The sequence below is a fragment of the Pseudomyrmex gracilis genome, unplaced genomic scaffold (genome assembly GCF_002006095.1).
Source record: "Pseudomyrmex gracilis isolate BER0280 unplaced genomic scaffold, ASM200609v1 scaffold_111, whole genome shotgun sequence".
NCBI lineage: Eukaryota > Metazoa > Arthropoda > Insecta > Hymenoptera > Formicidae > Pseudomyrmex > Pseudomyrmex gracilis.
In genome coordinates this window covers 520,740-530,773 of record NW_018020695.1, presented here as the reverse complement: position 1 = coordinate 530,773, position 10,034 = coordinate 520,740, and the positions used below count along the sequence as shown (strand labels likewise).

At 40.3% G+C, this 10,034-nt stretch overlaps 2 protein-coding genes across 2 annotated transcripts in view; one reads left to right on the top strand and one right to left on the bottom strand.

Annotated features, from left to right (window-relative positions):
- Positions 1 to 154: 154 nt before the first annotated feature.
- LOC109856234 (prefoldin subunit 5) lies at positions 155 to 1,738 on the top strand. The gene is made up of 3 exons (XM_020431278.1): positions 155 to 479; positions 872 to 1,137; positions 1,219 to 1,738. Exons 1-3 carry the CDS (start codon positions 257 to 259, stop codon positions 1,237 to 1,239), a joined length of 510 nt encoding a protein of 169 aa, XP_020286867.1. The 5' UTR covers positions 155 to 256; the 3' UTR covers positions 1,240 to 1,738.
- A 98-nt stretch (positions 1,739 to 1,836) lies between these two features.
- Positions 1,837 to 10,034, bottom strand: part of LOC109856232 — a 53,084-nt gene continuing 44,886 nt past the window's right edge. Inside the window, exons 3-6 of the mRNA XM_020431277.1 lie at positions 9,364 to 9,499; positions 5,848 to 5,981; positions 2,644 to 2,890; positions 1,837 to 2,344 (exon numbers count right to left, since the gene is read on the bottom strand). Coding sequence (XP_020286866.1) covers positions 2,268 to 2,344; positions 2,644 to 2,890; positions 5,848 to 5,981; positions 9,364 to 9,499 — 594 coding nt within the window. The 3' untranslated portion in view covers positions 1,837 to 2,267. The remainder of the gene's footprint in view (positions 2,345 to 2,643; positions 2,891 to 5,847; positions 5,982 to 9,363; positions 9,500 to 10,034) is intronic.

The window sequence follows — 10,034 nt, the reverse complement described above, 5'->3', positions numbered from 1 at the left end:
ATGTTATAACAAATAAAAAAGTTATATTTAAGCTATCTTCCGCTAGCTAGCCTCCCGCTAAAACTACCGCGCATCTTCATAGATACGTCACTGGATTCTCTCGGATTTCGTCGCGCATGCGCGTACAGCCTCTCCAATATCGGAACACTGGGTGGTATCGCCTGGTTTCCACTGGTTTCGATCATTCGAAAACTGTGTACGTAATTCTGTGTGCTGTAAATTCAAAAAACATAGTTTATCTTCGAAAATATTCAAGATGTCACAAGACGATTCAGCAAAGAAAATGCCGCCTTACATGAAAAAACTGCAGTGCTCGCGGGATTTGATGAATCTGAATATTCAGCAACTTTCGTCGTTCAAGCAGCACTTGGATCAGGAACTCGGAGTGTTTCAGGAATCTTTGCATGCTTTGAAAATTGCGCAGACCAAATATCAGGAGTCGGGTCAGTGTTTAGAGAAGATTACGCCGTCCGTGGAAGGTGAGCTATATTTTTGCTTTTTTTTTTTTTTTTTAATATACAGCTTTTCAGTACAGGTTAAGTGAACTACTTTTGTTAAGAGAGCCACAAATATATATATAAGTATATATTTAATAAGATACCTCTACACACTGTAAAATTGATAGTAAACGTTAGTAAATTGATGGTAAATGTTATTAAAAGCTGAGACAATACTGACAATAGCGTAATTGGTACTGTTTGTTTAGTGAAAGTTTTGTGAGAATCCAACATAACCTTACTTATTCTTTTATATCAAAATTATACTAGCAAACACACACAAGCCATACAAGTTGATAGAAAATTCAGTTCAGTTTTTAAGCATAACAGTATTAATATTAAAATATTCTGTAAACATGTTTCTATCTTTTCAGGCAAAGAGATACTTGTACCTTTGACAGGCTCAATGTACGTACCTGGAAAATTGGCAGATGCGAACAATGTGATAGTAGACATTGGCACCGGATATTATGCACAAAAGAGTACTGAGGATGCGAGAAATTACTTTAAAAGGAGAGTAGATTATGTCACAGAACAAATGGAGAAGATCCAGGAAGTTGGAATAGAAAGAAACAAGCTCAGAGAAGCAGCCATGGACATACTAGAGAAGAAACTTCAAGCTCACTGGGAAATGGCAAAGGTGGCGAGACACGGACAACATTAAATTTTTCAATGAGTAATGTATTATTTATTTTATTTATTTAATTCTGTTTAATTACAGGTGAAGCAAAGCGCCAGTTAAGGTCATTTTTGGTAGATGTTATTTTATATATGTTTCATTACGAAAAAACAATTTGTTACCATCTCCGCATATATTCTGATGATCTTCGTGGAAACCGATGGCTTTGAGATGTTACTTACAAATGCAAATGATACTCTATCATGTAATAGCAATAAGATGGTTTTATTTAGTTCAATCAAGGCGTACATGTTTTGTGATATCACCCTGTCGTAATTTTTATTTTATTTTGACTTCATCTATATAAGTAAATTAATACAATGAAATTTTGTACAGAAATACATGTGTCTATATACGTGTCAGTAAAATTAGGACATACTCCTCTCTAAGTGCGTTTTACTTAAACTAACAATCGCCTTTAAACAATAAGATCAAAGTACTAAAGATTATTAGCTAAGAAACTATATTTGTTATAATCGCTAAGTATCTAAGCTTTTCTCTGTGTGAACAAAAAAGGAATGCGAAAAAAGAGACATAAATATATATTAAAGACTTAAAGTAACGAAGGTGAGTCGTTTATTTTATATTTCTTTGAAATAAAATGTATAAACAATTTAACAATATTTCGCCTATAAATATATGACAGGACATTGTGTATTCGCTAGAATATTACACAGGAGGTATCAAAATCATTGTCAGAGGATAGAAAAAGATGGTACAATATTTTCTTTCTTTTTTTTTTTTTTTTTTCGTCAAATAAGACATCGGGCAGTTTTGACCGGGCAGTTATCGTCGATCTATTATAATAATATGACATGTTATTCTTATCGGATTACAAATTCGTTCTTGCGGGTGAAAGAACGAACGCATAGATCACGTACACATAGATAATTCACTAAATTTTTTTATCCTATTTACACGAATAACATACGCTCTGTATTTTTTTTTTTTTTTTATCGTCAACAGAAAATTTCTCCTTTTTCCAGATTTTATCCCACTTAATGATTTTCAAAGTTTACAAATTATTTATCTTCCCTCGCCTTTTCATCGATACAATCGTGCGCATAAAACGTGTTACGAGCTCATTGATGTTATCTCAGGCTGCACAGCAACAGTATGGTCACGGCAGCGACGTAGAAATACTCTGCACTGCTCTTGGAAGCGGCACCTGGAACAAACCGGTGTGTCGAACAATTTATTCGTCAGTTCCGATCGTATTTTAAAAACAAAAAGCTATAAAGTTTACTGATACGTAACATAAGATGACAGTAGTACATCACATTTGCTTCATAAATTTATATAAAAGAAATTTAATACAACTAGAAAATCCATATCTACTTTGTAAAACTACTTGTAACTAAAAAAATTATATTTACTTTGTAAAATTTTTATTTAACGTTTTTTAATTAAATTTGAAACAAGTGATTTGCTGCTGTAACGCATTTACGTTGATGAGAAATAAAGTACCAATGTAGGAGGATTCCCGTGTTCCAAGTACGGAAGCCAGTCTTGGACGTTCTTCCTTTAGAATCACCTCGTCCTTCTTCTGATAGAGGTGAAAGACATAGGCATTACAAACGATGTGCAGTCTGCCGTTGCTAAAGTTGTCCTGCATCGTTTCAAAGTCCAGTCCGGCGACCGTCTTGCGAACGGGCGGGCCTTGATCGTCGACGGTTACGTCGTCCGTAACGTTCAGGACGAAGCTTGAATTCACCTGCAACGTAAACAAAACTGTTCTATTATATGTTTCATATATATATCTTGCATTAATATATTTTACTTCGCTTTGATATATTTTAAAAGAAACAGATGCGTTAACAGAAACGAGAGTTTTCTAAGCTAAGCAAGACTCTCTTTACGTGAGACCCGTAAATTATAGGAACTCATATAATTATCAGTGCCCATTCGCCTGTCAATTATAATGAAACATGTCTAGTGATGCATACGCCTAGCCGTCTCCTTTGATCATCGCACGGTAATACGATACGGTGATTTACGAGTCTCTAAACCAATTAGCTTTAATCGATATCACGCACGGTTTGGTTTTACGACACGACAATTAAAGCCGCGTATATATTCTTCTGAATGTAAACTAATGATTATTTTTTTACAGTTGTCCCCCGCTCAAAGAAATCTCGGAGTTTGCTTGTTATGCTTCGCAAAACTTCGCACGATAACGCGGTAGGTCGCTGGTTGAATTTTCAGGACTCTAAATGAACGACTTCGCCGATAGACCATTAAGAGACGAGCGGTCTCATAAAGAATTAATTAACCGGAGAAAACAGAGCGGGCGAACTCTCTCGTAGACGGTTGGAAACTTGCGAAAAGGATAGGGTGGAGGTAAAACCAGTTGATCCTTACCGCTTCCTGTCGTTCGTTTATGCGGTAACACCACCTCGGCTTGCTGTAAATGATTTGCGGTGCATATACGAGCGTAACTATGATGTTTATCGGATTCTTAGGACGCGTCGGATTACCGTGGTGAGAGAGTTGTTGTTATAAACGAAGTGAGAGTTCCGATTTAAAGTCCTTGCACCAAACAACCGGGAATGTAATCCTCCGAAGATGAGAATTCTTTATAATTTCATGAATTATATCCGTCCCGATATTGTCCGCGCGCCTTCGTAACGGGAACGGGCGTTCGCAGACGACAAGAGCGTGCGATTTCACCGATTTTCTCGCGCAACGCGACCGCACGGCGCCAGGATTGATGTCGCGTTTCCTGTTGTTTCCGTGAGACGCGATTTCCACGCATCTCGTGCGCCTCTTGGACTACGTTCTCTCGCACGAGAGAACACGTGCTCTCTCTCTCTCTCTCCTTCTCTTCCTTCTCCTTCTTCGAGGGGGCCTCTGGGCCCCGTCGCGCGCAAGATCGTCCCGCGCGACGTTACACTTTGCGTTTCATGCAGTCGATCACGTATAAGCAATTTCCTTTAATGGGAAGATGGGGGATCCTCCCGTTGCTTTCTAGAGAGCGATTACATTTTTATACGCACGCGAGGCCGAGAAAAAAGAAGGAAAAGTGTTTAACCCGCGAGTCGCTGGCATCTTAATGATGGATAGTCGAGTGGGGTTCTTAATGGCGTTACAATTTATATGCCTGAACTTGAAAACAACGTTGCTCGATATGTAGGTACATCCTTTTTTTTTTTTTTTTTTCGTATATAAGAGAGGAAGAGCTGATAGCGGAGGGAACCGACGATTCCTTCGCCGGAAAATCGTTTGCATATCTTCAGAGAGCGGAGAAGCTTCTCCTCTCTGAAAAACTAGTCTCGAACGCTTCGCCAGATAGAGGCCCCGCTGCGAAGTGAGAGATTAAATTAACGTTAATAAACGCGGGGAGGCCGTATCCTCTTTGCTGGAAAATTATAAGCGATCGGTTAATATCATGTAACAACACGTGCACACACAATATCGCAGATATAAAAGAAAATTGCGATGAAATTAGCTCACTCTGTCGTAATTAATGAAGTTAATGAATCGGGAGTGCTCTGATTGTCGTCTCGTTCGTGAGATGAGCGAGAGGAGACCGACGATTATCGCGCGTGCGAGAGCAACGGATCATATAGCAATTAAGACTTTCTGGAGGAACAACAGTAAAATATTCTACTTAGTGAAAAAAAAAAAAAACGATTTGTACACACGCGTGTTACGTAATTCTGTAAAAGTATATTGTTCTTCCCTTCCTCTTGGTTGTTATGTATACGATTTTTTTGAGTGAGAAAATACGATGTGTAAAGCCAGACCGAATGAAAAACTAGAATCGTCCATCGGAGGAGTTTCAAGTAACAAAGTAGCCTTAATGGAAAACATTTTTCTACGCCACGTAGGGAAAGTTTAAAAATATGTACGCGCGATACGGCTATTAAGGATTATATCTCGTGTTAGAGCGAGATGTTCGCAAACGACGTAGAACAAGTGGAGTAAACATGTAGGAAATCGAACATAGAGAGACCTTTTCAAAACCTTTTCAAAACGGCGTTGTCGCCGGTGACGACCGACAAGCGTGGAAAGCAACAAAAGACCACGGAAGCATAAAAAAAATTATTGCATCAACTGAACAAAGTAATAGCGTGCTTATGTGTGAAAATCGCTGTTGTCAGATGCCGTGTTCAATTCAATGGCCTGTATCAGAAGTTAATAAACATGAAGCACAGTGTTTCTCAATTCGAGCTTGCTCGAAGACAAATAACTGGAACGAATACTGATGTTTTCCTAGAATTTCTTATACATTCCGGTTTATTTTTCCCGCATACGAAATTGTGATAGAAAAACAGCTGCGCTACGCAACTTTTACATACCATACATTTTTTTTTATAATTAGAAATAAAATAGAAATTCTAAATCCAAAATAGAAATTAATTTCTTTCTGTAGTAAAAATTGTTAGTTACTTTCTGTGGTAAAAAAACGCATATTTATTAAAAACAAAAAAAGTAAACAATTTAACATCTAAATTTGTATTAAACTTGCAAAAAAGTGATTTGTTTTGAAAACAAACGTCAGAGATGTAATTATTGTCTGGCAGATGAGAAATGTAGAACTTTTGCGGCGGCAATGTATTCATGAATGAGAGAAAGAGATCGTATTAATATTTATGTGGGTTGTTATTCAACGAAAAAGATATACGAAAGAGGATTCCCTCGACATTTCTTCCATTCGGCAAAACCTACCGTTCTTCCATTGACAGTCCACGTCACGTTGGCTGGCGGGTATCCCGCCGGTACCGTGCAGTTCGCACGTACAGTATCACCGACTGCATACCGCATCTTCTCGACTCGCAGCTCGGGATCGCCGTTCGGCAGACCTGAAAACCAAAGTGTCTTTTGCAGCAACAATTGAAGCGCGATTGGAAGAACGCGGGTTTTTGTCGCAGGTAACGGAGACACGTTCGCTTATTGTTACGTCCGATTCCTTTCGCCGATTAACAAAAACAGTCTTGGCACCGCGTAAACGTCGTATAATAGTTTCGATCGCGGTTCATCATTGTTCGACGCACTGTTGTTAAAAAGCGTGCCACGCGGAAATTGCGAATGACACTGTTTCTTTTTACGCTATTTTATATAACTTCGATTCCGTCAAAAAAAAATTCTCTTCAAAAGACAGAGATTTTCGACATTAAAATCTGAAATAAATTCTTTGAAGCTTCTAAAGTATAAATGTTTTACGCGCGTGAGTAATTGTTTTAATTTAGAAAATATTTTTATTCGCTAACTTTGCTTGCTAACATTTTGATATATATTTTCTTCATAAATCTATAAATTTATATAACTTTGTTTATTATTTGACGTGTATACTGACGATTGTTCATAACACACACACACACACAGAGAGAGAGAGATGGTACGATGCTAATGTGACTCTTATCCCCCCGTGAACAATGGGGCGAGGATTTCCGTTTCGTGCACGCGGCGCATCTCGGGGGAAATTGAATTGAAGGAGCGTTCGCCGGCGCGCTCGCCGTAAATTAGAAGTAACGTTTCCGCACAAAGTCCGAAGGCGCGCCTTCATAAATATAAAACGGGCTCTCGCATACTTCCATTCAAAATTGTCCCTTTTCGGACCGTGCGTGTCGAGATCAGCGCTCGGCCGCGATAAATCGGCGCGTAGCCGCGCGCCGTAACATCGCGCGGACGTTTCCGCGAACATCATCGTCATTAAGTCCTAGGTTCATATATATATATACATAAAACGTATCATGTACATCTCGGGGGATCATTATAACGTCCACAGAAGGTAGTCGATTCCTCTTCGCGGCAGGTAGTCGCGGCGAAGCTGTCACGGAATTGTCTCACTTCCTCGCGACGACTTCCGCCTCGAGGCCGCTCCTTCTTCGCGCCATCCTCTACGTGCGGTCGTGTCTCAAGGACACACACCGAAGGATATTACCATTTTCAACGTGTGCAGAAGCGGGATGGATCGCGGCCGTGAGAACTGGAGGAAAAGGAGCAAGAGGAAAGCGCGACGGGGAGGAGTGAAGGATATGGGAGAGGCGAGATTCGAAGGGCCTCGATCTAGTATCGAACTTTTACGAGCGATCGGCGCAGAGAGGAGGCAATCACCTCGTCCCTTGAAAGGAGGGAATCGCTACCGTGTGGCGTCGTTAGGTCGACGCACGACGTTGGCGGCGGCGGCGGCGGCGGCGAGACGATGAGGAACGGTGGGAACGAGACCCGGTCTTCCTCTTCTTCCTTTCCGTCGTCTCTTCCTCCCACCACGGTATATCCTTTTCTTCTCTCTCTCCCTCTCTCCTCGCCTAACTGCGTTTTAATTGGGCGCGATTACGATGACAATACTAGTCGCCGTAGAATAATCAACGATAATGAAAGGCGAGAGAGAGAGAGAGAGAGAGAGACGTGCCGTAGGTAAATGAGAAAGAGAGAGACAGAAAAGAGCGTGAAAGAAAGAGCGGTAGCGCGGTTAGAACAGTCGTGGACAAAAGAGCAGTCGAAAAAAAAAGCTTAACGGGTCACGATCGAATTCATCACCGAACTCTTTCTCTCTCTCTCGCTTGCCCGCGTATTTCCGCTTCCCCTGTCGGCCGTTAGCTGCCCTCGAAACGAGACGATGAAATGTTTTTATTGAATTTTAACAATGCGCCCCAGATGGCGCGGAATAGGTGTCGTTATACACGAACAATTTCACAAAAAAAGCGCTGTCTCGCGGCCGATTGGTCGCAGCAATTATACGCGTTGCAAACGGGAATTATACGTGACGGTATCGCCTTGCCGAAACAACACGCGCACGACTTACGACGCGAGAAGGACGTCGAGAATGACGATGACGTTGTGGCCAATAGGGGAAGGTTGTATAGCAGTAGTTATAAAATTAGCGATACCCATTTAACGCTTTGATGGCGTCAAATGGTGAAATTAGCGGCGGCTTTCACGCTTTTTCAGCGCCGACGTATCAGACGTAATGGGATGGGCGCGAGATTCAATAAGCATCGTCCGATCGACGAGTTCTGACTCGTAGACAGGTTTATTGCGCGCTGTTATCAAGGCTAATGACGCACAGGTTTTTTGTCGTCTAAGCAGATGCTAAGGAGGAGGTTGCTACCTGTTACGTTAATTTGTAATTTCCCTGTCACGTAGCGCGCTATACCGGTTCCGCCTTTATATAGGCGGAAACTTTGTATTTTATATCGCGCGCTTCGATAAGTTTAGGAAAAAAAATCACATTCCTTTCGATGGAGTTCCGCGAGTCCGATAAACGTGTGGTATAAGTCCCGGAACTTATTAATCATTATCTCGGCACGGTAAATCTTATTATAAATTTACGAGTTTAAAAATTCCGCGGATTCTCTCGATAACAAGTATTGGCTCTAAGCTTCCATAACGTGTGCGGATTTTACGGACCCAATATATAGTTGTTTTTTTTCGATAAATAAATATTCTCGCGTATATATATATAAGCGCACGCGGTGTTGTAAGACTAATACGATATTCATCAAATCCGCGTTTTTTCTTTGTTTGATTTTTTTTCAAAAGGTACGATTGCGTTCGCGCGCATATTATAAATATGCCGAAAAATTGTGGCCCGGCACTCTCAAAAGAGAGTTTCAAAGATACTGCAAAAATTGCGAAAAACGTACACACTCGATTGAGGAAAATACACTCCCGATTTAATTTGCAAATATTGTGCGACGCGAAATGAAAATTTTATATCACAAAATGCTCTCATCCATTTGCCATAAAAGTCATGAAAATGTAAAGTGAAAACATCATTCTAATTTTAGCACGCGTGTATATACGGAGCGCAAGTTTGGTGGTCAATATATTTTTTTGTGTTTCCGCTAGATTTTCGAAATATCAAGTGCGCGCAGAGTTTGCGCCGCACTCCACGAACTTCCCGTTATTGTCGCGGATATTATTCCGCTAAAATTTCGGTCTTTTATTGTTGCAATTAATCAATCCGAGTTTTTCGGTTGCGCATTTCGCGACAACGATGATTCCACGACATCGCGACATATTTGTTTTGTTTTTTTTTTTTTTTTTTTTACCAGGCGAACGTTGTTGCGCGGGAGAGAAGAGCACTCGGAGAACTCTCTTTTTGCTCGCGTATTTATTCATTTCAGAATTCATAGGGTGGCTTCAATATTTGTTTAGCTACACAAGCTCTCCGTGGCGCGCGCGTGTATCATATTATTTTCGCTCAAATGTAAACTGTGTTTCTCCTATAATACTTACTGGCTACGTGCATGTAAGCAGAGACCATTATGGTGGTAAAGTCCGGAGCGTCTCCCGAGACCTCGCAGCGATATGTGCCTGTGTGACGAGGCTGCAAGTCCTTCAGGACCAATCGATGTGTGTCGCTCCGATTTTTCTGAAACGTCATTACAAACGGCGTTTACAACAATTTGGAATACGCTGAATCACAAAATTTCATAATACGTATATTTGATACTGTTACCAGAGCGTTGTATTACGCAGTATCAACATCAAAGAAATCTGGTAATTATAATGTTTATGTTATTTGAGGTCATATTATGCAAAATGTTATAAATATACATGCTGATATACTTCACGATCGTATTAAACTGAAACGTTTCGACGAGTAATGCGCTTTACATTTTAATCCCTTCATTCGCGACGGGGTATTATTTATTACCGTTTATACATTCATTACATTAGCATTTTATTGCCATTTATTGCAATGCAATTAGATATTCATTGCCTAATTTCATCAAATATCATTAATAAAAGCACGAATAAAACTACATGACGGTATCGTGCAATAATTAGTTATAAAAACCGGTTATGCGTCTACACAGTTTGTCCGGAAAGTTCCCGGACTGATTTTTTCTAGCGCGGGTAAGCGGCGCTATCGAGCGGTCAACGCTGGAACTACTTAGTATAGA

Coding starts and splice junctions, on each gene's coding strand:
- LOC109856234 (XM_020431278.1), top strand. CDS start 257: ATGTCACAAGACGATTCAGCAAAGAAAATGCCGCCTTACATGAAAAAA. Junction 480..871: donor GATTACGCCGTCCGTGGAAG/GTGAGCTATATT, acceptor CTATCTTTTCAG/GCAAAGAGATACTTGTACCT. Junction 1,138..1,218: donor CTCACTGGGAAATGGCAAAG/GTGGCGAGACAC, acceptor GTTTAATTACAG/GTGAAGCAAAGCGCCAGTTA.